The sequence below is a fragment of the Strix uralensis genome, chromosome Z (genome assembly GCF_047716275.1).
Source record: "Strix uralensis isolate ZFMK-TIS-50842 chromosome Z, bStrUra1, whole genome shotgun sequence".
Taxonomy (NCBI): Eukaryota; Metazoa; Chordata; class Aves; order Strigiformes; family Strigidae; genus Strix; species Strix uralensis.
The window spans coordinates 16,918,187-16,945,245 of record NC_134012.1 but is presented as its reverse complement, the minus strand read 5'-3'; the positions used below and the strand labels follow the sequence as shown (position 1 = coordinate 16,945,245).

At 38.1% G+C, this 27,059-nt stretch overlaps 1 protein-coding gene across 1 annotated transcript in view; it reads right to left on the bottom strand.

Moving 5' to 3' along the window:
* MCCC2 (methylcrotonyl-CoA carboxylase subunit 2) overlaps nucleotides 1–27,059 on the bottom strand; it is a 42,183-nt gene that overhangs the window by 7,981 nt on the left and 7,143 nt on the right. The window contains exons 3-15 of the mRNA XM_074855398.1: nucleotides 25,628–25,712; nucleotides 25,353–25,454; nucleotides 24,658–24,785; nucleotides 22,012–22,124; nucleotides 16,577–16,690; nucleotides 9,928–9,992; nucleotides 8,803–8,902; nucleotides 7,775–7,870; nucleotides 6,484–6,556; nucleotides 6,199–6,275; nucleotides 4,217–4,283; nucleotides 3,800–3,956; nucleotides 2,896–3,010 (exon numbers count right to left, since the gene is read on the bottom strand). Of these exons, the coding sequence (XP_074711499.1) occupies nucleotides 2,896–3,010; nucleotides 3,800–3,956; nucleotides 4,217–4,283; nucleotides 6,199–6,275; nucleotides 6,484–6,556; nucleotides 7,775–7,870; nucleotides 8,803–8,902; nucleotides 9,928–9,992; nucleotides 16,577–16,690; nucleotides 22,012–22,124; nucleotides 24,658–24,785; nucleotides 25,353–25,454; nucleotides 25,628–25,712 (1,292 nt within the window). The remainder of the gene's footprint in view (nucleotides 1–2,895; nucleotides 3,011–3,799; nucleotides 3,957–4,216; nucleotides 4,284–6,198; nucleotides 6,276–6,483; nucleotides 6,557–7,774; nucleotides 7,871–8,802; nucleotides 8,903–9,927; nucleotides 9,993–16,576; nucleotides 16,691–22,011; nucleotides 22,125–24,657; nucleotides 24,786–25,352; nucleotides 25,455–25,627; nucleotides 25,713–27,059) is intronic.

Genomic DNA, 27,059 nt, shown 5'->3' with positions numbered 1-27,059 from the left:
TAGGGTGAAAGGGCTAAGCAGGACTGACATCCTGGACTTCCAAAGGGCTGACTTTGTCTTGTTTAGGCACCAGCTTGACAGGATCCCTTGGGAGATGGTCCTGAAGGGTGTAGGGGTCCAGGAAGGCTGGGCGCTCTTTAAGAAGGAAGTGTTTATGGCTCAGGAGCAGGCGGTCCCCAGGTGCTGTAAGAGAACTGGTGGCAGAGAAGACAACGCTGGCTAAACAGGGAGCTTTGGCTGCAACTCAGGGAGAAAAGGAGAGTTTACAGCCTCTGGAGGAAGGGGCTAGCCACTCACAATGATTACAAAGAGGCAGGGCAGAAATCAGGAGGTCCAAAGCCCAGCTGGAAATTAATCTGGCTTCAGCAATCAAAGATAACAAGAAATGTTTCTATAAGTATGTCAATAGCAAAAGAAAGACCAGGGAGAGTCTCCATCCCCTGCTAGATGCTGAAGGAAACTTGGTAGCAAGTGATGAGGGGAAGGCTGAGGTACTTAATGCCTTCTTTGCCTCAGTCTTTAATAACAAGACTAGTTGTATTGAGGGAATCCAGCCCCCTCAGCCAGATGATAGAGACTGGGAGAACGAACCCCCCGCAATCCAGGAGAGAGTCAGTGACCTGCTACACCACATAGACACATAGAAGTCTATGGAACCGGATGGGATACACCCAAGAGTGCTGAAGGAGCTGGCTGGGGTGCTCGCCAAGCCGCTTTCCATCATTTACCAGCAGTCCTGGCTGACCGGGGAGGTCCCGACAGATTGGAAATTGGCCAATGTGACACCCATCTATAAGAAGGGTTGGAAGGATGATCCGGGAAATTACAGGCCTGTCAGCTTGATTTCGGTACCCGGGAAGCTGATGGAGCAGCTCATCCAGAGTACCATCACACAGCACATGTGGGACAACCAGATGATCAGGCCCAGTCAGCATGGGTTTATGAAAGGCAGGTCCTGCTTGACAAACCTGATCTCCTTCTATGACAGGGTGACCTGCATATTGGGTGAGGGAAAGGCTGTGGATGTTGTCTGCCTTGACTTTAGCAAGGCCTTTGACACAGTTTCCCACAGCATTCTCCTGGCAAAACTGGCTGCTCGAGGCTTAGATGATCGCACGCTTTGCTGGGTAAAAAACCAGCTGGATGGCCGGGCCCAAAGAGTTGTGGTGAACGGAGTTAAATCCAGTTGGCGGCTGGTCACGAGTGGTGTCCCCCAGGGCTGGGTTTTGGGGCCACTCTTGTTTAACATCTTTATTGATGATCTAGACGAGGGGATCGAGTGCACCCTCAGTAAGTTTGCAGATGACACCAAGTTGGGTGGGAGTGTTGATCTGCTCGAGGGTAGGGAGGCTCTGCAGAGAGACCTGGACAGGCTGGAGCGATGGGCTGAGGCCAACTGGAGGAGTTTCAATAAGGCCCAATGCCAGGTGCTGCACTTGGGCCACAACAAGCCCCAGCAGCGCTACAGGCTTGGGGAGGAGTGGCTGGAGAGCTGCCAGTCAGAGAGGGACCTGGGGGTGTTGATTGACAGCTGGCTGAACAGGAGCCAGCAGTGTGCCCAGGTGGCCAAGAAGGCCAATGGCATCCTGGCTTGTATCAGCAATAGTGTGGCCAGCAGGGACAGGGAAGTGATCTTACCCCTGTAGTCGGCACTGGTGAGGCTGCACCTCGATTACTGTGTTCAGTTTTGGGCCCCTCACTACAAAAAGGACATTGAATTACTCGAGCGTGTCCAGAGAAGGGCAACGAAGCTGCTGAAGGGTCTGGAGCACAGGTCATATGAGGAGCGGCTGAGGGAACTGGGGTTGTTTAGTCTGGAGAAGAGGAGGCTGAGGGGAGACCTCATCGCCCTCTACAGCTACCTGAAAGGAGGTTGCAGAGAGCTGGGGATGAGTCTCTTTAACCAAGTAATGAGTGATAAGACAAGAGGGAATGGCCTCAAGTTGCGCCAGGGAAGGTTTAGACTGGATATTAGGAAGCATTTCTTTACAGAAGGGGTTGTTAGGCGTTGGAATGGGCTGCCCAGGGAGGTGGTGGAGTACCCATCCCTGGAGGTGTTTAAGAGTCAGGTTGACATAGCGCTGAGGGATATGGTGTAGTTGGGAACTGCTAATGCTAGGTTAAAGGTTGGACTAGATGATCTTCAAGGTTGTTTCCAACCGAGACGATTCTGTGATTCTGTGATTTTGTGAATATATTCTATCCACAGAAAGCCCAAGTAAAGTGTAGAAAAAAGAACTGTTGAGATAACATGTACATACTGCTTCATAATTTGGAATAACTACTCATGTTAAATACAAGCAATTTTAAGACATCACAATAAAATTACTTCTTATGGGATCAAGACACCAGTATAAGCATAAACAATGTAATTTAAAAAATAGCAGAAAAGAGTGTACAGAAAAACTAGAAAGATTATTAAACACAATACACTAATTTTCAATTAAAATGTTGAAATGAGTCAAAACCTTTTCCAAACTTCTACAGACTTCCGCTGTTTCATGATTTTCATAAAGTTTCATAATTCTCAGTCACTGAATAATCTGAAGATCAGATTTCTACAAAACTGCCTACTTCAAAAATAATTGGAAAGACACTTTATTCCTACATATTCCTCCTCATACTTCCAAATCAGGGAGGATTCCTGGCTGCTCACCTTGGGCAGAATAATCTGGTGCACAAAGTATAAAAAGATGATGATATGAGAAATACTCCCCTTTTTAAACAATGACAAGAAACTTCATGAATGATCTTCACAATGCACTAAGTGGCATTGGGAGAATGATAGTTACTGGTGTCTCACTCTAATGTCCTTTCCTAGCTCATAAAGTGAGCAACTCAGGTGAATGAGTAAAAGATAATGACATTACTGCAAATGAAAGAAGAAAGCTGTACCTGTTTTCCCTCCCTTGCCTTTTGGTCCTTAGCTATTGTAGCTAGAACAGTTGCAGCTTGTTCCCCTCCCATCACCGATATGCGAGCATTTGGCCACACATAAAGAAATCTTGGACTGAAAAGATACATATTAAATATTAAAATAAGACATTGCCTTATTTCCTAATAAAGAACTAATTCTTTCTTAGCTAAGAATGCATTTTTGTGCATGACAGTCTTACAGCGTATTTGTTTTTAAAGAATGCAAATTAATGTACTTCAGTGCTTGCAGCATTATGTTTGAAAATGTGAAAATTCTGCTCATTTCCTATATTCAAGCACCTTAAACATTAATTTCTCTTTTTCTTGAATCTCTTCATCTTACACCCAGCCCCCCACAGCCCCCAAAATTTTTCTGTTTAAAAATATCACCCACAACTTCAATGGTATCTGGGACCTTGAAAAATGAAAAAAAATTTATGAGCCATGTCCAAGGGGTCAAAAAAGTAAATCCTTAGGGGTTCTGCAAACATTACTCATAAAAACAGACTCATTAAAGTGAATGAGGATTTTTTACACAAGCTGGTACTCTTCATATGAATGCAGAACAGAGGAGCAGCCCATACTGCCAAATGATTGTTTTGGACTCTACAATTTTTCCTCCAAGAGGTAAAATGGGAGAAAAGCATGTTAGCACATTTACATGTTAGAAGATCTCTGTCACCTAATTCAAGGTTAATTGTGAGCCTACCTCTACAGGTTTGTCAGGTTGTTATTTACTTATGACCATATTCACCGAGAACTGTTTTTTCTTCCAATAGCACAACTTCTGCAAGAGTTTAAATAATTTTTCACACAAGGACTTCCAAGGTTATGTTGTCTTAACTTAGTCTTATCTCCTGTCCTAATTTCAAGTAACACTTACCTATATGCTCTTCCACACATCCCATAGTTTCCAGCTCCATAAGAACCACCGATAATCACAGTTATTTTAGGTACACTGGCACAAGCTACAGCAGTTACCATCTTGGCACCATCTTTTGCTATCCCTCCAGCTTCATATTCTCTACCAACCATGAAACCTAAAGAATTACAACATGAAAAAAAAGCTCACTAACTTTATATTATTATACTGTGCTATACATCATACTACATGCTTTATAGCACATGCAGAAAAAAATGAAGAACAGATCACAAGGCAAGGCCTTCACCAGATGCTGTCAGGCTGATTTCAGAACAGGCTGGAGATGTAGGTACAACAAAGCACACAAGATGCTATCTAAATGTCATAGCCTCAACAGCTAACAACATAGTGTAACCACAAAATATTGAGCTTATTCACCTGTAATATTCTGCAAAAACACAATGGGAATGTTTCTCTGGCAACACAACTGGATAAAATGTGTACCCTGTGAAGGGGAAAGAAAAAAAAAAAGTAAGCCATTAAAAGTTGGATCAGCGAAGCTATCACTACCAGCACTCTGAAGTCTGTGACAGATCTCCTTCCACTGAAGTCCACAGGAGTATTTGCATCATGAAGTGCTGTACTACTTCTGCTTCATCCAAAGTCAACTACAAAACATGCATTCACTCTAGCAGAAGAAAATGCCAAAAATGTGTGACTCCAAGGGTAAAGCAGAAATAACATCCTTAAAAAGCATTACTGCTCATACTGAAAAGCTCAACTGTTTTGACTCAGTCAATATGTTGTTAAACCACAGACAGCTAGCTTCACAGTGGGGCATGTGACACCAAGTCTTGTAAGACTGTGTCATGGAAATCACGACAGCCAGTCAGAAAAAAAACCCTCCCCATTTGCTGTACAAAATTGCTGCTGAAATTGGGAAAGGCCACATACACTATCTGCTCATGGCCCTGCCAATTACTGTAACACTCTTTCCTTTTATTAAGGGCAAAAGCGCTCTCTCCATTTTCTAGGACAGGACCATTTTCCTAGCAAAGATAGAAATAGTAGATTCCAAGCTTCTGTTTCAACCAGAAATAATTGAAATCAATGAAGTTCCTCAGGTTATTTACACACTGCTGGTAAAAAACCAAAAAGGTATGTAGCACAGCAACTGAAAAAACCTCTAACCTCTTCACAATACAAAACCAGCAAAATTTATGAAAAGAAAGAGAGAAAAATCATGAAGCATAATCTTTAGCTGGCTTTTTCAGCACTCGAAAAGCATAGGTATGATCACAGGAAAACATGTGTCACAACTCATTACAAAAATAGAAAACAAAAAGAATATTGTTAGATTATGATGCTTACAGAAGCAATATCATTGACAAAGGTCTCTCTATAAGTGAAACAAGTGAAACTTGACCATCTGCTCTTACAGTACTGATATGCCAGCAAAAGTCAGCAGGGGAAGATTCCTTACATTTTCTTCATTGGTAGGAAGAAAGTTGCAGCACTAAGTTATCAGAAAAATATTGAAAGTATTACAAATACTGAAAGAGTTATTTTCAACTTGGAAATAACTGTGTTAAAACAAAGGCTAGCCGAAAACAATGTCATTCACTGCACTGCTCCAAGTTGAAAGTATTCATCCAGTATACGAAACTCAATTCCATGTATTATGTTATCACAGCAATAAATCAAGTAAAATTAGTTCCTTTCTCCAAATCTCTCATCAAGGCTTCCTTTTGCCTATAGATTTTCAATACCGATTTCCTCAACATTAGTTTGAGGAGCCTGCTAGAACAAAACTACCATATACAATTGCTATTACAAAAAATTCAACTGACAGTAGTTTCTTGAAAAAATAAAGAACTAAACAAAGAACATGGAACAAGGTAACCAACCACTCTGCCATACTCAGAAACTCTTTATCACCACCAACCCCACAAGCCCATCTGTAAAGTACTGTTAACTATAATGCAATCACAATATTCCATCGAAGATGCCCTTCAGTTCACAAACATGTATTTTAGTTCACAATTTTATGAGACTGCATATATTATCACTCATTAGTCTAAGCCAGGAGCTGCCGCACAACTTATAACTTTCCAGTTATTACAAAAACAATGATGTCGTTTATTGTAGTACTTAACATTCTAGAGGTTAGGCAACTAATAGGGCACTTTATGCAATCAGGATGGACTTTTCTTGTAGTAGCTGTAAGTTTCAGGATATACTATTTAAACTGTTTCTAAAATATGGTCAATTATTTTTACAGCTTATTAAGCTATTCATGTTTACATTAAAAATGTGGAGCCAGTCCACTTTCATTATTTAAAGAAGTTCCTCATTTCAAGAGCAAGCTCTCCACCAGAAGTTTTGTTTCTCAATGGCAACGCAGCTAATCATTTATTTACCTTTTTTGCTGACTCTGAGAAAAGAACTCCATTGTTTCCAATAATTCCTACTGGATAACCAAATATTCTTGCAAATCCTGAAGGAGAAAGATAAATTTGTAAATTTTCACATATATTTATTTTACCATAGCATATAAAGGTAATACTTTCTCTTGGCAATAGAAACTGCTGTTCTTTTGCAGAAAAGTGTTACTAAAAAAAATGGTGGGTTAGCCAAACAGAATAAATCCAGCTATAAATCCAGTGAGAACACATACAGAATAATTATAATGTATTTCTAAATACCTGTAATTAAAGTATCCCCATATAAGGCTTTGAATTCATCAAACTTACTTCCGTCTACAATTCTAGCAATGACCTTAAGAAAAAATAGAAAAATATAATGAAATTCCTATCCTTCGTAGTTTTTGATTTCTTTAGAAAGAAAGTCCATGCTAACATACAACTTGCAATTAAACACTTTCCATTTAAAGAACATCAACCATATAAACAGTCTGGATGTCAGGCAAAGCCCATTTACTTTTTAAAGTGTGATTTATCTACATATTTATAAAAATTGGAGTTTCAAGATTAAGAATATTCTAACTGAATAGTTTAAATTATATAGGAACAAAGTTTTCCTGATTAGTTAAATTTCAAAGAAAAAGTGCTACCTCTGGCTATATTAAATATTAATCAGAGAAAAACATATACACCTATGAGTCACTTTCTTAGAGATAAGTTTATTTTCAGCTTTGCTTAAGTTTGTGACATACAAAAATAACAAAGATCTGATCTGAGGTTTCTCTGAGATGCAAAGGAGTCATTTTAAATAAATACAGATCCATTGCTAGCAAGACATTTGCCAGAAGATATTTATTTCAACTCTAAAAGAACATAAATCCAAGCTATTACAACTTTTGAGTGTAGTGTGAGACTTAATAAAAGTGTTCATCTTTTTGTCCCTTAATGCAAAGCAAATCCTAGTAATTTTTGAAAAGTATTTTAAGAAAGGTACATACTAAGAGACTTCCTAAAATAAATACTTTATTGGTAGTGAAAAAGGCTCTGAATATGGGATCTATGCAAAATATGAGAAAGGATGTGGTCTTGGATGAAGGTACTGAGGCAAATAATTACAGAAGACCTGCAGTAGAGTACAATAGTCTCCCTCTGTGGTTGGGAGAGCGCTGAATTGTTTGGGGTGCTTAAACTCCACAGATTTTTAAATATTTGATCTTTACTTTCACAGGATTAACAGAAAAAGAGAAGCTATCACATCACTCAGCAAGTCTATCGAATGCTTTACCAATGCAAAGTTCCCCATTTGGTGGCAGCTTTTTCAAAAATGTTATCAATCTCTCATCCTTCCTAAAAGTATAACCAAAAAGCATGATATTTTCAATATGTCATTGCCATTGCAATGGATTCGCTGGACAAAAAATATAAAAAAATGCATTACAAGATGTTATGACATTTAAATATTCACTATATACCCCAAACCAGGTTTCTGTAGACAAACTATAATGATATAAAGAGTGATTTCCTGCAAGAAACTGAGTGCATGCATGTATGGATCTTGCATTTATATTCATACCTCTTTGACATCAAAGTTTCTTTTTAGCTGGTCACCAACTATTCCATATATTTCATCAGCAGGAAATAAAGGGTCTTCGGATGGTTCTATAATCACCTGCAGCAATTTAACAAAACAGTGTACACAACAAAGGAATTATTAGTCCCCATTATGACTTAAAAAAGCAAACAACAATTAATTTCCTAACTGCTTTGAACACGGTCTTCTCTTCACCAACCACATCAAAATGCCTGTACTGGCTTGTGCTTATTTTGCATAAAGATCAAGTTTCTTAAACTGAAGGTTGATAATACTTTCTCACTTACTGTTACCATTGTTTCTACTCCTGCCTATACTGTATGTGCTCCACTTCTTCCATGTTATCAAAAATTAAGCATGTCCTCTCATTTGCTTACTTTTCCTCTGTGCCCTATGAGGCAGGTAGTATTCTGAAAAAACAATAAAGATTTTTGCCACACAACTGAGAACAACATCTTGCCTTCCTTCAGCTGCTGAGCTTTGATCTTCAATTCACTCTCTTGCATCTCCTGCCAAAATAAATTAAGGCAATTCCTCCTGCATATGCTATCAATCTTGTTTTCTACAAGGAATTTTCAAATCAATACAATACAATGACGTGATTTAGGTCTAACCCCTCAGTTTTACACCTTTTCATTAATAATCATAGAAAATGCATATTCAAGAAGATACTTTAGCAGGTATCTAACTTAAAGTCCATGGGAATGATCATGTGGGCTTTAAATTAAGCACCTTGCAAGACTAAATTAATCTTAGAGCACAATTCTGTGATTCTGAAGCACTGTTCTAGTTGCTTCAATTTTGCATATAATCCCAGTGATCTTATTGGGAATAATGCACCAGGAATGTAATTACAGAATGGAAACATTAGAGAAAACTTTAAAGACAAGAAACATAACTTTCATTTTCAAAGTGTCTAAAGTCAAAGACAGAAAATGTGTTGTACAAATCGGGGGAAGAAAAGCATTCCTAATTTAAACAATGCAGTGCTGTCAGATTTACACACTTACGTCTACTTTCTTTTGGAGATTTAAACTTCTTACAGCTTTCCTTGCTAGATGAAGTGCATGATTGTCATCCAAAGCATAATGATCTGTTACACCAGATTTTCTGTATATAAATAACAATAACAATATGAAGACTTAAAAAAACCAAATCTGACAATGAAAATTTGAGGTTTTAAAAACTTTTAAGACTTTAAAAGTTTAATATTTATCTTTAGAATATAAATGCTACAATACAGCTCTCCATGATTTGTTATGAAATTACTTTTAAAATAAAACCCATGCCTGGACTTTTATTTGAAACAGTACATTCAGGTTATCAGACATGACATAAAATAGCAACTCTAGGAAGTAAAAACTCTAAAAGTCAATATAAAAGATGACAAACATTGTTCAAATGCAAATTAATTTGAAATTATAATTGATTTGCAAAATTAAATTGAAATTATAAAGCAAACAAGTTTACAGAAATGTTATGAACTGCCCTTAAGAATAACTCTTTATTCACTTCAGTAAATTGAAGTAAAAATGAATCATTTATTGTACAGTAATACTTATTATAGAGTAATACCTAACTTTACCATTCTTTTCATATTAGAACTGGAAAGCGCACAGAATTCTTTGTTTTGATAACAAGTATTCTTTTACAAAAACACAAGCTATTTTCATCTTGTTTGTAGTAAGTTCTGACAGTAAGAAAGACATAATCTGCAAAATACATTATCCTTCTCAATGTGTACTATTCTATTAACACACCGTATTAAACAGTATAGAAAAGTCCTCCATATTATGCATGACGCTGCAGTACATTAGACACGTAAGTATTTTAAAGCAGTCAATGAAGGAAACAAGATCTGAACTAGAGTAACTATGCTATTCCATAAGCTAACTATGCTACTCCAACAAGAAAATGATTCATCAGCACCAGATAAGGACAAAGAAAATCTAAATTTTCAAAATTCGTATATAGTTTTGAAAACATTAAAATAAAATAAAATAAAATAAAATAAAATAAAATAAAATAAAATAAAATAAAATAAAATAAAATAAAATAAAATAAAACAAAACAAAACAAAACACCCCACTAAAGTCTAAAGGATGGATGAACTCTGGACAAATATTTCTTTAAACCTGCAGTGAAGATCTGCCCCTCCAAGATCCTCTGCTGATACCTCTTCACCTGTTGCTGCTTTAACCTACCACAAGAAAAGGAGAATGAGCTTTAGAGTTGACACCTGTCTTGTGTTAATATTTATACTGGCTTAGTTATAGCAATAAAACAGATCTCTGCAAAATGCTCCTTCATTAATAATATTTCCTCAGTTAATCTGCCTCAGAGCATTTAAAATGTGACAACACAGAATCTTGTCAAAATTACTTAATTTCTTTGACTTTGTATCCTTATTCTAGCATTAGTATGTAGTTTTTATTGAGAACGATTCTCCACTTATTGTGGAGACACTGCTGTGTCCGTTATTAGTGAGTATACTTACATGCCCTTTATATTTATGAACATGCATTTTCACAAAAATTTCTGACACTTAACAAGCAATTTCAAATGTGATACTTTCCCGCACTGTTTCAAAAAACCAATACCTCAGTTGAAACTTAGCATTCTTCAACTTTGCTTTGTATACACAAACTCTTCTGTGAATTTTAAGTTATTTACTTAAATATTAACCATAAAGCAATCATTAGTGGTTTTCATTTTCTAAATCTTCCATTAAACACACAATAACTTAGTAAGAATAATTTCCTTAAAAAAAGCTATCAATGAAATAAAAGTGTTTGGATCAAGTACGATATCTCCGTAAAAATACCTGGAATGCACAACATAAATCCTAGTTTTGTCAAATCTTAGACCTGACAGGATAATTTGAGAGTGAGCGAACTCCTTAAAATAAAGCAGTATGCTCTACTGCATGGTAAAAAACCCCTTTCTAATGCATTTCCACTCTACCACAACTGCTTTGAAAAGGATTCTCTGTAAGCTGGTGAAACCATGACTCATCACGCACAGAGAATACAGAGGTAGTGTAAGACACAAGGGAAGAGAAAACTATCATCACTTCCAAAACACAGCTCAGTTTCCAAGTTCCGTGCCTAAAACCAAAGCACACTAAATATAAAAATATATATACACACACCCACATGTATTCCAAACTGTCAAGTTTATAAAATTAAGTATAGATAATTTCTTCACTAGTAGGGTTTTTGCTTTTAAATTTGAATGGCTACCCATATAATATGAAGGTGTGACATTCTGTTACTAATTAATGAAAAGCTTCTGTCAGAGGCATAGTTAACTTGAGTCTTCATTAAACCACAAACAGAAGAACATACTTCTGAGAGAAATTAAGAAAAATTTCTTCATGGTTAGCAAACACTGGGCCACACTGCCCAGGGAAGTGCTTGAGTCAGCATCCCTGAAGGTATTTAAAAGACATGTAGCTGTGGCACTTAGGGACACAGTTTAGTGGTGGACTTGGCAGTGTTAGGTTTACAGTTAAGACTCAATTATCTTAAGGGTCTATTTCAACCTAAACGATTCTACTGTATGAAATAATTCTATACATCTCTCTTTACACATCTGACACAGTATGCAGTTATAACATATTGTGATTCTGTGATTACTGCAGAACTTTGCACAAATCTGAACACAGCACTGATGTCTATTAGTGCAGAAATCTAGATGCTAATTTCAACAAACTTTAAAAAAAATGTCTTTTTTCCTCTTCCACAGAGGTGAAGTTTTCCTTCTCCGAATCACAGAATTGGAGTTGTGGAGTCTGTCAGCCACTCTGGGAGACTGTCTAGTTTAACTCCTCTGCTCAAAGCAGAGTCAATCAGAGAAGGTTGCTCATGACCATGTACAGTCAAGTTCTGAGTATCTCCAAGGATGGAGACTCTACAACCTCTCTGGACAACTTGGTTCAGCATGACCACCCTTACAGTAAAAACCTGTTTTCTTACATCTAAATAGAATTTCCTATATTTCAGCTTGTGTCTCCTGACCTGTCACTGGGCACCAATGAGAAGTCTGGCTCTACTATCTTTACTTCCCACAGCAAAGTATTCATACACATGGACAGATTCCCCCTGAGCCATCTTTTCACCAGGCTGAAAGGTCCTAGCTCTCTCAGCTCCTCCTCATATCACAGATGCTCCAGTCCCTTCATCATCTTCATGGACCTTCAGTGACTCATTCAAGTATGCCCATATCTTTCTTGGTCTGGAGAGCCCAGAGCTGGACCTAGCACCCCAAATGCGTCTTACCAGGGCTGAGTAGATGGGAAGGATTGCCAGCCTTGACTTGCTGGAAAGTCTCTAATGCATGCTGAGGATGTTGCTAGCTGCCTTTGCTGCAAGGGCACATTGCTGGCTCATGTTCAACTTTGTGTTCACCAAGACCTACAATGCCTTTTCTGCCAAGCATCTTCCCAACTGGTTGATCCCCAGACTGTTCTGGTGCCCAGGATTACTTCTTCCAAGGAGCATTTGCCTGCTGTGTTTAACTTTCAAAGCTTCCATTCAAGTCTCTTTCTCCAGCCTGTCAAGGTCCCTCTGAAAACCAGCACAATCATCTGCTCTATTAACCACTCCTCACAGGTTTTTGTCACCTGCAAATTTGCTGATGGTGAACTCTGCACCATTGTCCAGGTCATCAGTGAAGATGTTGAATGGTATTGGTCTCAGTAGTGGCCTCTGGGGTACACCACTAGTGACCGACCTCCAGCTTGAGCCCAGCAGTTCAGTCAGTTCTCACCACCTCACTGCCCATTTACCCAGTCTGTACTGGATGTTACTGAAGAGTGTCAAAAGCCTTGACAAAGTCAACATGAACAACATCCACTGCTCTCTCTGCTTGCACTAAGCCAGTTATCTCAGCATAGAAGTCTATCAGTTTGGTCAGGCCTGATTTCCCCACTGTAAATCCATGCTGACTACTCACAGTCACCTTCTTGTCCACAGTGCTTTTGGAAACAGCTTCCAGGATTATTTGCTCCATCACCTTCCCAGTGCAATGCAGTGCAATAAAGCATTCTATGAATTGCAGTTTAAATAGTACTAACTTTCTTAAAGTTCATAAAATTCAGAATGCAAATAGAGCCATGACAAGGTATGTGGGGATTTTCAAAGAAATCCATGTTCAAGCTACTTCAGCTAGCAATCATCAGGAGAAACAAACACAAACTTGAGATAAATGTGCATTTCCCACAATAGAGCAGGCTGACATGTAGAAGAGTACCTAACGCATAAATATACATGAATTTGACAAACTTATCCCTTTTTACTAGACTTTCCTTCACTGCTGAGCACAGAAGGTAGCAAATTTTCCCTGAGGAAGGAAGAATCAGAAGTTTCTGGAATAGGATGGAGAAGTCAACAGGTCAACGCAGCATTCTGAGCTACTGAGCAGTATTGCCAGGGGTGGGGATATAGATTCCTCAGCTTGGGGGAGTGCAGGAGAATGACCCTAGATATTACTACTGCTGTGACACCTCTCCTCTCACTACTGAGATCTACCTATTCATTAAGTCATTACTCCTCAACTTCCTAAAAAGAAGGCCAAGGAAACTTGTACTTTAGGTTTTGCACTGTACCTTCAATTCACTTAGTTTTAGCATACACATTCCAAGACTAATTGTAACTAACATCAAGGATTTTCTTTTGCTTCCTTGGGATGTTTTGTTTTAGGCAGTTGAGTGATAAAATGCAATCCAGTTTTCTTCATATAGGAAAGACATTTTGGGGAACAGAGCATACACAGTAATAGCTACAATATCTGCTATAACATGGAATGGAAGTTTCTATGGGAGTCTGAAGTAATTTTGATGCTTAGAGAAAGGCAAGCAAAATACTTTCAGCGAGAATATGAAAAGCTCTACTAAACAGAAAAGCTGACAGGTAGTGATATTGAAGTTTGATCTATACACACAAAGATAAGGATCATTACATCTGCAGGTTGCTAAGGAACAAATTAAATTGGTAGAACAGTGGTGAAATCTTTCTCTGGAAGCGGTGAGAATTTTCATCCTTTCTAACTTCACAACATCCTTGCAGTCACTGACTTGCCTCGCCACATGTTCCCTTTGAGACCTGACTCAGGCCACCCTTTTTCAGCTGCCTATCCTGGCAAAAGTCTCCTGCTACATCTCATTGATACACATCTATGACCTAAATTCCCATGTGATGTTAAATGATTACTATCTTCTTAAAACAAGAGTGTCTGGTTCCCTTTTTTTTCAGCTTCATAGCCAGCTTCCTGGCTAGTACTGGATATTAGCGTCTTATTTTGTAACTGCTGGAGCTGTAAAGAAACTGGCTTTAAGTAAGCTCTCCAGGACACATTACTCAGTGCCCTCAAGGGGTCTTCCAGAGTCTGATGAACCTTTCCAGCTCTAACATAGCTCCAAGCAGAATCACTCAAGGTGCACAGCAGTCCCCAGCACTCCTGCCAATGAAAATGCTATGTCAGAAGAGCTGAGTTTGCTCAGGTCTTTCAGATTTACTACCTGAGCTTCTGCAACAAATTACTCTGAACCAGAGCAAGCCTCAGAGGCAGTACAGCCACTTTATGTGCCACAGGCTCTAAGTTAATGAACTGGGCTGGACCTAGAAAGGGTTATACAGCCCAGGTGTTCCTGCAGCCAGGGCAGTTACTTGTAACACAATAACCAAGCTAGCAACAGTCTGATGTAAAAGTTCCTTTCTTTCATTGCACTAACTTCCTTACCCCAATAAAAAGATGTATGAATCACCCAATGTTACTCACTCAACTAATATCGTTATACATATTTATGCCACTTTTCACCAAGAAACTCCTAATACCTAAACTACAGTGATAAATTTACAGAAAATTGCTTAATTTTGAGGGAGGATTTGTCTTTGTTTACTTATAAACAACAAGCTGAAAGAGACTCATACAAGATAAAAAGGAACAAAGACCTAGGTAAGACATTTCAAACAATTACTGCCAAAGAAATTCCAACAAAGAAATTCTAGAATTCTAAATGCTAATGAGCAGTAAATAAATTAGTGTTAAATGACATATTTGCTGTTAATTACTTCATCTGCTTTTGCTGATTACTTTGTTGTTCTTGTCAACTTGGAAAGCCTCCACTGAAACAATGCAATACTTCAAGTTAAATGCATTATTTTATTATGGTAGACAACAAAGTATCCTTGTACTTATAGGAGGGTATGTGTGTGTGTCCCCATTGCTTTTGATATTTCAGTTACATTCTGAATTTATTCAAGATGTTGTGGAACAGTAATTAGCATATACCAGCCATGGAAAAGTATGTCTGTATAAATTATAAGACTTTTTTTTTTTTTTAAGCTGCACAAGAATTTAAAATCCATCTATACAATAAACTTTGGAAGAAAAATGGGTATAAAATGCTAAATCCATTTTTAGCATCAAGATGACACAGTGAGGGGAAAAACACCCTAAAGTAAAGGAAAAGAATGAAATGCAAAAACATACTGTGGAAATGAGAGCAGTGCTGTACAAGTAAACACTAAATGATATTACAGTAACTTCTTCATGCTTTTAAGGAAATTAACATAATCATGCCTTAGGAACTGGTCAACAAAAAAAATCTGTCAGTCATTGCCTTTCCATAGTTTATGGGACCTGCTATCTTTTCCCAATGGAGTGGTGGAAAGAAGTGACTTCGAGCAGACTCCCCCTCCTCTGTTAGTACAGGAACTGAGTGGAGCAGTATCTTCACTAACAATGCTGTTACAAAGTGATTTCTCCATTTAGGCCTGCTCAAGTTGGAAGGATGTTTGACAACTGATCTGCACTTGGCTTTGTCACAGGAAGCATGCCTAAAAGTTCCCAAAAGACTACAACCAAAGCAGAGCCAAAGTGCTACCTCAGGCCAGTATGTTCAATGAGCCAAATATTTGACTATTTCAAAAAAGCAAATTTACCCAGTCAGACTGGAATAGTTGTGCTGGGTGCTGCCCTACCTGGTAGTTCTAGCACTAACATAACATTTACTACTGGAAATTCCTTTCTTCTCATAAAGCTTGTGTTAAATAAAATAATCTGTTAGCAAAGATTATTATTTGTATCAGTATAAAACTGAGCCTACACTACAACATACACTGGTACAACTTTTTTTAAAAAATAAACCCCACTCAAGCATTTCCCTTCCTGTTGGAGACAAGCTACCATAATTTTAAAGCTATCTTATGTTACAATATTTTGCACAGTCACAAATTCCATCATGAGTTCCACAATAAAGCAATTTTAATTCACAGGAGTTCTTCAGGTCAGTTTCCTTGGAAACAATTCCCTTACTAAGAAAGTAAGGAAATGATGACAAACTCCATCGTAAGTGTATCTCCTTTGTCTGTAAATTCACATAAAATACAGCAGATCAGTCCTGCTTCTAAAGTTCTCTGATGTTGACTCTGAGATATATAGTACATGCTTGGAATTTTTTTTTTTTAATTTCACATCAAACCTAGAGACTACGTAATTGAATACAGAAGGCATTGTTATCATTTAAAATGTGTACGGCAATCTAAAAGCAGTATTATAAAAACACCTTGAAGTCTGATTTATACATACACCTCTAACGGACAGAATAGATTTAATTCAGGATATAAACATTCAGATATACTTAAAAAATGCAAACTAATCTACAGATATCTGGAAAGACATCTACCTCACCAAGAAAGGTCTCAATAGTTTTAGCTGTACAACTGTCAGCAGCACAGTATTTTCTAGTAACTATGTTACTAGAAACTTCATTATCCTTACCAGCGGTGGCCCTCCCAAGAATATTGTTCCCTGTTTGCCAACAATAATACTTTCATCAGCCATCGCAGGTACATATGCTCCTCCTGCTGTACAGGATCCCATTACTACTGCTATCTATTGGGAAAACAAAAACCACAAGTTAATGAATTGTCCAACCCTTAAAACCAGCAAATGCACATATTACTATTATATATTGTACTGATTTTAATACAGGTTCTGGGACAGCACTGCAAGATTATTTTTGCCTGGCACAGCAAACTTTTTATTTATGTTTTAGCTTTTCTTCAAAACAATAGGGACTCTCTCTAGTTTTCAACAGTCTCTTGAACTATGATCTTCAGGCCACCTGCAGGAAAATTCACATGTGATGTACCATGAACTTCGTATGTGAAATGTTTGAAGCGGCACACGTTCTACCATGTAATTTGTTTTTACCAACGAATGGTAAAACACTGAAACCTAGAGGTTGCTCCCAGTATTTATGCTTAAGTCAGAGCTTCAGTTGTTGCTTACTGGCATAATTTCACCAATGTTAACATCCTTTGAAGAAAATTCCTCACATCTACGAGTATGTAACTTCAGTTCTTCAATGGATCAACTAACTAAATCTGCCCCTTCAAGGTGTGTTGAATATATCTCATCACAGGCTTAAGCATGAATAATCTCTGCTTCATGCTTTTGCCTAATCTTGACATGAACATATAACCAATGAACATTTCCTACCAGTAATATTTTGGTGACACTTTTACAAAACTGAATTCACCCCAGATATGATGAATAGTGTAGCAGCATAGGATCATGAAAGTGAAGTTTCTCACTTAATTTCTCCTTCAGGAGAGCTCCTCCAAAGAACTTTTCAAAACACCTTGTAAAGCAGAAGAAATGGAATACTAATATGGAAAAGGCAGACAATAAGAAATGGTTTTTTTTCACAACCACAAAAAAACCCACAAACCACAAAATAATGATATTTTGTGTTAACTTTGTTTGGAAATATTTATAAAGCAACATCAAATAGTGTTCTCTATTAAACAATAATTTAATAATTTAATGTTTGCTCTTAAAAGAAAACAGCACACCGAAATAAAACTTCCAAATCACATTACCTGTATCTAAAGCAGTAGATGAACTATGTCAACCTGCTATCATCAAATCACACAGCTTTTCCAGTAGTTTTCAGTATCTTAAACTATATTCAGTCACATGATTAATCTGCAGTGTTTCTGTTGTGTATTTAATAAATAGCTCCTCATAAATACAAAGATAACATAAGCCTCTAGAAATGGGAGAAACATGGGGAAAAAGTTCAATTAGATTTTTTCCCCAGGACTTCTGTTTTTTCCCAACTCTTCATTTTACCACGCTCACGCCGAAAAATATGCCTGCATTTAAACTTTAACTCAGGGGTTACTTTTCCCAATACATAATCTGGAATATGTACGTATTGGAAAAAATCAAAATCTACCTGTCAAATAGCACAACCTCAAATTCCCAACTAATGTGCTACTTCCTGACTTCATTTTTTGCATTACTACACGGGAAATTACTTAAGATCAAAATAACAATCAACAGTTCTGAATGCACACACAGTATTTCATACCCACTGATCAGCTCCCCACTGTATCCATGCAGCATATGAGTATGAGAGAGCTTAGGAAGCAGTTAATGACAAGCTAATCACAGCTTCCTGATTCACAGCCATACAGACATCAATGTAATTTAAAGCTGCAGTAGGAGTATAATAAATTAGTCACAGGTAAAAGTGGAGGGGGAAATTAAAAGCACCATAGGCAACTGGAAAAAAAAAAAAAAAAGAAAAAAAAACCAAGCATTTTAAGGGCAAAATTGAGAGTGGCTGATGAACTGATGAAATGGACCTTCTGGCAGGCCACAACAAAGAACACCAGGTAGAAAACTAACAACATCCAGACTCCATGTCAGAAGAATTAACCAAAATGGAAATTAGAGGGAGCATAATTTCCTAACACCATTTCCTAATGAAACATCCTCTGAGACATGGAAGATGATTCTAGTTACCACAGTCTGTTAGGACAGAATCAAAAGCAGGTTTACAAATGCTAACAGTGCCTTTTTGAAATTAAACAAAGGATAGAAACATCTCCCAAACAAAATACACCCATATGGCATCATTTAAATGAAGGAAGCACTTTGGTAAAACATTTTTCCCGGTCTTCCATAGATATTTCAAGAAAGTTAGACTTTCATCAGTGTCATACCAAACAGAAATGTGTTATATTAAAAGGCAAATCTTTCCTATACTTAGCTTTTATTGTACAGGAGTACAGTGATACTCTTAATACAACACTATACAGTAATTAAAATAAAAACAAGTTCAACTTTATAAGGAAATACATTAAAGTTGTTTCAAGATATTCAGGAAAACTCCAGCATGACTTCAGGGCCAGGCAGTTCTAAAAAGGTTCTGCATCAGTAATTTCAGCCCTGCAAACAGGCTTTACATAAGCATCTTTGACATAACATCTAAAAATCACTACTCCCGTACCAGATTATGAATGGAGTCTCTAGCAAAAACAAGGTTTACCAAAACTTCTCCTAAAAAGACAATTCAGCAAAACAGCCCTGTAACTGTCTCTTTTGACACTTGCTGTTCCACAAAAATGCTGGGACCAATTTTATTCACATGTATAAATCTAAAGTACAACCCAGACCTACTGGTGACTCCACAGGATGGCCAGCTTGTAAACTGTCTTTTTTCCAAAACATTTTTGTTCTAACTAAACAGTGCTTTTCCTCTGGAGACCTAGCTAATCACTACAATTCCTCCACTTTTATTGTTTGTAAGAAAAGAACTGCAGAAGTTAAATTACATCAGACTTTGTAAAAAGATTTAGTGTGTTGTTGGAATTGTCAGCCTTGGATTTCTCTGGAGGCAATGGATTTCAGGATTCTTTAGTAGAGGAAAAGATGGTTGAAGATCTGAAGTCTGACTTGCTTCCAAAATGTGCCCAAAAGGTAACAAAGTAAGAAATGTACTTTCCTCAGAAATCATGCAAAGTCAATGTCTGCTATGTAAGGAGTCAGATGGAATACTGTATCCTTGACCTCTGATTCTGCTTCACACTGAAAGGAAGTATTAGCTTCTATTTCCTCCTTTTGGACTAGGAGATTCAAACAAGCACAGCTTCTCACTGAGAATAAATAAAAATGGTTCCAGCCCAACTACACCTCTTAATGACATATGTTGGTAAGAATGAAGAAAATAAAGTCCTATTTCCACTTTACATTAATGATGAGTTCAAGAGTCAAATACGTCAAAACAATATGGCGGTGAAATACTTCCATGACAGTATTCAGATGAAACAGCAAGTCAGCTAAACATTTACTCTGCTTGAGGTTCCAACACCTATTTCTAAGCCTAATGTTCTAAACCAATTTCCTCTCAGGTGGAATATCCTGAAAATTTCCTTCACCTTCTTTCATCCAGCCAATATATAGTGATAGGCACTGAACTGACAACTATGCCTAGGAGCGGGATCTTGAAATTAAGATAACTCAGTGAAAATACCAACTCACTGCTCAGCAGTCAAAAAAAATCAAGTATGTTAGGAACTACTGGCAAAGGACTAGAAGATAGAACAGTATATATCATTATGCTATTACATATTGTACCGGGTCTGGCTGAGCCGGAATTGGTTTTCCCCTGTAGCAGCCCTCATGGTGCTGTGTTTTATGTTGGGAGCTGGCAGGGTGTCGATAGCACACTGGTGTTGTGGCTACTGCTGAGTGGTGCTTACACAGCACCAAGGCTCTTTCTGACATTTCCCCCCGCAGTGGGACGGGGTGGGCAAGATCTTGGGAGGGGACACAACCAGGACAGCTGACCCGAACTGACCAAAGGGATATTCCAGACCATATGACGTCTGCTCAGTATAAAGCTGGGAGAAAGGAGGAAGGGGGTGGGGTCACCCTTGGTCCTCCGAGGCAACCACTATGTGTATTGGAGCCCTGCTTCCTGAGAAGGCCCGACATCGCCTGTTCATGGGAAGTAGAGAATAAATCTGTTTTCTTTTTTTTGCTTCCGCACGCGGACGTTTGCTTCGCTTCGCTTCGCTTATATTAAAACTGCTTTTGTTTTACCCACAAGGGTTGTTGTTTTTTTTTTTTTTCCTATTTTATTTTCTTTCCCCTCTTTGCCCTGTTGAGAAAAAAAGGTGAAGAGGGGGAAGTGATAGAGTGACTTGGTGGGTACCTGGCATTTAGCCAAGGTCAAACCACCACACACATATATATACCCATCATTAGTTGACATATTGACTAATGCAGTCTGGCTCCTTCAACTCAGAAAAGATATAATGACACCTGGGAAAAGGTTTACACAAGATAAACTAGGACCGTCAAAGGTATGGAACATTTTCTGTAGGAAGAACAGCTAAGTAAGCTTGAATTCTTTGGCCTGTAAAGGAGAATAAGAGGTAGGTGTATGAGAGGCATACACAACCATATGAAGAGGCTGACAGCTGACTGATTAGACATCAACTTTTCAGGAAAGACCTGGTCTTCTGCCTTCCTGGTGTATTCCTCTATTTGGAGTAGGTTGTCTTCAAAGACTACAGACTCCTCTGCCCTCTCTGGCAGCTTCTCAGAGGTCCCTGTTGACAATCCCCTTAACAAGCCCAAGACTACTCTCCTGAAGTCCAGGGTCTTTATCCTGCTACCTGCCTTTCTCACTTCCATTGGGACCTTATACTCTGTCTTCCACTTCCACTGGAGCCAAGGCTGCCATCAGCAATCACATGCTCAAACAGTTCTACATTCTTCATGAGTAACAGATCCAGAAGTGCACTTCCCCTAGCACACCACCTGCGTCAAAAAACTGACCCCAATGCGCTCCTGAAACACCCATGACACAAAACCACTTCTAAATCCAGGAACTGTGACTAACAGTAATTCTATGCATCATTAATACATTAGAAAATAACCTCACTGTTAGGGCAGTTTTATCATACAGCACATCAGCGTATAAAATGGATATATAAATATATGCATACCCCTGTTAGTAGAAAGTATGTCTCATTTACTAGCCATCATCAAAGGGTTCCTCACCTTTACAGCATTAATGCAGAATCACCAACTGTTCCAACAGATTTCCTAGTGCTTCATCACATGGCCCTACAGCCATGTTGTCAAGCTCCTTCTCCCACTCCCAAGACAGGAGCAGGTAGGTCATGTCATTAACACTAAGGCCAAGAAAGAAGACAGCTTTTTCATAACTATAATGACTTTTTGTGGACAGTTACTGTGTTTACAGTGTTTCCAATCCCCAGACTGGGCCATCGGGTCAGCACAACACAGTGCTGTCAAAAACAAGTATGGGTGCAAGCCTTGAAACCAGGTAAAGACAGGAAGTATAAAAACTAATTAGTACATTTCATTCTTAAGTAAAAGCAAATTACCTGGGGAATTCCTTGCGAGGACATGACTGCTTGATTATAGAAAATACGGCCAAAATGATCTCGATCTGGAAATACTTCTGCTTGCCGAGGTAAATTTGCTCCTCCTGAATCAACTAGAGTGAATGAAAATATATTAACATGTCTTTGAACAGTGTTATATACTTAAGTTGTTGGTAAAGTATCTGTATGTTACTAAAATATGCAGTAACTACTATCACTAACACTATATGTATTTCCATGAATCTAGGTGTATTAGGATATTCTTCTTGGAAAAAAAGGAAAAATAGTAACACTCCCCTCCCCCAATAACATCCATCCCAATCATTCTAATGGAAAATAAATTCAGATGTGCTTAGAGATGCAACTGTACTTCCCTATACAAACTTCTAAACTAATCTTACTGCAAGATATTTAAACTAAGAACACTTTTAATGTACAATTTTAACTCAATTATTCTATTGCAATTCTGTCATGAGTTCCAGAAAAGAGTGAGACTAACCACCACTGAGTTCAAGAGTATAGCACGTGTACTTTTATACCTTGACTATCCAGACATACCGAAGACTTATCCTAAGTTTAGAAACCTTCATTTATTATGTGTCCTTGCCTCACGACATGCCCTCCAGCTTACAGGTCTCCAAATGCAGTTACCGCTTCACTCCCAAATAATGAAAATACACCATGTCACGAGACTCCTAAGAAGGATAGAAGACTAGAAGGAAATGCATGGGGAGGCCAAGCATCTCTGAGAACTCTTGCTCCTGGTAATTTATTTTAACCTATGAGCAACAGTCCACATGCACATTCTCATGTCGTACGACTGCAGTCGGTAATGCTCTACACTCAGCTTTACCATGAAGCAGGGTTTTGATTCTTTTCCCCGTACTTGCAGAACCACTGTCCCAAACCAGCATCAACTCCAATCTGGTCCACACACCAGTGTTGTGAAATGGGCCATCCCTGAACACAAAAGAAAATGCCCAAATGCCCACAGCAGTGACTGCCTCAGTGACAAATGGCATCAGGTGTGCACATCAGAATTAACAGGTAGGAGGCTACCACTGAGGGAAAAGGCAGTTCAAATGGCATGAAAATTACATAATCAGCAAAGGGCTGACTGCGTACCAAGCACTCCCTCTTGATCATACGACTGAAGTGAACTGAAAAAAAGCCCAGGTATAGAAATTGGAAAGGTAAAATAATTCATCAGGTTTGAGTGATGAGCAGTATATATACAGGGACTATACATCTCAAAGGTGGAATAAAAAAATTAAACTTTCAAAGGCATACCTGTGTCTCACAGTTCCTCATTCCACAGGATCTTAAACCATAATTGTTGACTGATAATTCACTAAAAAAGTTGTCTGAACACATAGAATTTGTTGATAATTCAGCCTAAAAAATCATGCAGTTGTTTTGCAAACAGCAAAGCTAAATTTCTTCTGGTTTTTATGACTAATATAAAATTTGGCACTCCCCTTGCCTCCAAGACTTTCCATTGCAGTACGTCAATCCCACAAAGTCCCCACCCGACCCTGTGTCCACCCCACCAATACTTTCAAGTTCACTTTTGTCCTAATGCTTCTCTTTGCATTCTTTGCATGTTTGGCCTGTCAGCCGGCCAATAAATTACAAATACTCATGTTGGCCAGGACCTACATTTATATTGACTAACTAACTAATACAAGCATCCCAACTGGCAAACCACTTAATGCCTCTCAGCTGCCATGCAAGCTAAGTCAACCAGAACAGACAAGGTCTAACCCACCCTATTTTTTAAATGGAGATGGTAGAATTGTCTTTCTCCTCTGATGCTGACTTACACAAAATCCACAGGAATACACACTCTCTTAAACCTCTCTGTCAAAATTGTCTGAAATTGGCTAATGGGTTCAAAAGTTATTAGATTGGGAATTGAGGCTGAAAGACAGACACTGGCAGAATGTTCTTATATTGCCTGGTACAAAACCAGGCTAAGAAAATACTACCTGTAATATACTAAAGACTCCGGCATCTTAATCTTTACTAAAAGTATACATAAGTAAAACTTACATGAAGGTTTGGCTAAATACTGATTTAACAGATCAAACTCAAAATGCAAAATAATATACAATCAAATCTCTGCTTCATAAAATTCATCCCAAATTGTAAAAATCTGTTGATCCAAACTATTATTGACACTTTTAGCACTAAGACTTTTCTTATTTCTTTGGTATGTTCTCTCATATAGCTACATGCTCCACCAAAAGGCAAAGAAATTATTTTTTCTTAAACTGTATTTGAATTAAGACTGGATGAGACTACCAAATGGATTGCTCAAGCATGATGGAAGGGAAAGAAATGAGAAAGAAGTGATACAGTGGCATAGTTATAGTCGTATCTTATGAACCCAGCCCTACAGCAGTGCAGAAGACAGTGCTGAGAAGCTATGGGTACCCTCCAGTTAAGGCTTGCCACCGATCTGTAGAGATAACACAGTATTGATGAAAATACATTTCAATATGTGTGTCTAAAATACATACCTGGTTAGTCAAATTTGGGGACAGATCAGTCTCAGCAACATTTATTTAAAGAAGTAGTGTCTCATCTAGAGATCCTGAGCTGCCCTTAACAAAGGACATTTGCTGTTTCTGCAATGGGACTTACCCAAATATAGGCAAGGGAGATGATTTTGCATTGCAATTTCTTGAGCACGTAAATGTTTCTTAACTGTGATGGGATAATAGGTACCACCTTTGACAGTTGCATCATTAGCAACAATCAAGCATTCCACCCTAAAAATAAATTTATGAGAGAAACATTTCTAATGAGTAAGTATCTTTGTTGGTTAACTGCAACAAGCCAAAGACTCTCAAAGCCCCGATGCTCAAAAAGAGCCCTCCTCACCTGCATTCCCTCAAATGCACATTGTAACACCAGTCTCAGCACTATGATGTCCTGTTTCACAGTCCCTTAACTCTCTAAAATAATGCTGTATAGCATCATATTTAATTTCAGCAACAGTCTTGGAGGTACTTTCAGTGAGCAAAACTAATTCTTAGCCTAGAATACTGCCCTGTTTTTCAAAAATTGCCTTACTGATGCACTAATTTCTTTTCTTCAGCAAACACCAGAAACTCTATGTGTGTTCTGCTTTAATATGGGATACACTAGCTAAAAAAAAAAAAAAGAAAACACTTCCTTTTAGCTAAGACCGAACAAATTAAGATACCAACTTCATTGATTTTCTGGGTATCAGAAACGAAACACTAAAATGCTAACAGCTTAATACTAAAAACTGAACAAAATTATACCTTCTTCCTTTTCATATCATAATCATCTAGATCACTGGAATCTCTCACCCAGATACTCGTCCAATGCCTGTGATAATGCCTCCTGCTGGAACCTCTTCATTACCATACAACTGGTAACCTGCAAACTGGGAGAACTCCAAGAATGGAGACCTGAATAATGACAAATGTAACACAATTTTAAAAAGGAATTGGCCATATTTGTCATTGAATCTCACTTAAAACGTTAAATTTTTCAAAATGAGATCCAAAAAGAAAACAAGGCTGTTGCAGTACTTACCCGCAAAAGAGACCCTGAAGTGTTTTTAAAAAAAGAAAGTACCTACCCGGGATCAATAAGTCTATCAATTCTCTCTCTGGGTAACAGCTTTCCTCTTGATGTGTGAAGCTTACGAGCTTTTTCTCCACCTCCTGTGATACAATAGTAAATTGTTAGATTTACTATGGACACAGATAAATCACCACTTAGATTAAAGCTCAGAATGGAAGAACTGATGAGTTCCCAGTTTTTGAAGTATGGATCTTAATAATGAATTTAATAAATAATGTTTTTCACTTCAAACAGATTAAATGTATTGATAAAAGTCCTTGCTTTTGAGAAGCTACTCCATCTTCCCCCTCATTTTTTATAATTAGTCTTGAAGTAAAGATTTTAATTAACATAGTCTGAAAGTCTCCCCCACTGCTTGGCAATGAACGGAATGGCTGACAACACAAACACAGAGACAACAGCAAAGCAGTAAGAACTACAAAAAATACTATTCCCCAAAATTCGTTCAGAATAGCTATGCTGAATTCAATCTTTAAAGACTCAACACAATCTAGATTCATTTCCTCAGATCACTCCAAAACTGCAAGCAGAGTTCAGACACACAGCAATTACTATCAAGTTTATTTCTGTTTCATTTCAATCCTTTACTCGAGGTCATCCTAGATCATATCTTTTGCTCTCTAGAGCTTTGTGTCATGCAATACTTAAGATTTGTTGACACACCTCAGCCTCTCTATAACAACAGTTTATACAAACATTGTCTCTCTATGTAGACAGATCACTGATCCATCTCATCACTCTAAAACTGTCTCCTCCATCCAAAAGAAAGAAGGTGCAATTTTGCTAACATTTCTCCTGAGACTTCCAAGATTTGTCAGCTAAGCATCACTGAAACTGAGCTTTTAAGCCTACCTTTCAAGCCTTTTCTCTCACCTCCTTCCTTGATCACTGCACATAATTTCCTACCTGTTAGGCATGCCAGAAAGCTCACAATTTATTTCTGGTTTAGCCTATTCATTAGATCTGTATATCCTAAGCTAAGTCTTGTAAATTCTTTCCGTACAAGTTTCTTAAGATACGTTATCTCATGATATGTATTCTCATATCCACCCACAGAGCTAATACTCTCACATTCAAGTTCTCAATATCCTACATCATAACAACTATTTTCTCTGACCTCCATCTTGCCTGTCTCATTTACACCCAGAGTGATGCTGCAAAAATAATTTTCCATCCTGTGATTTTTGTCATCTCTGTGCACTCCCCCTCTTCACATGCTAATCATAAATGCTTGCTCTCCAGGCCTGTAGCCATCCTACCGAACACTTCTTTTCCAAGATCAAGATGTTCGCTCTACCCTATGCTAGCCTCCATTCTGTAGACTGTGAGAAGCGGCGTCCCAGACAATGAAACAAACTTGGAGGCATTTAATTTGAAATCCCTTCTTTAACTTCTCCTTCACTCTAATGTCTATAAGAACTTCACTG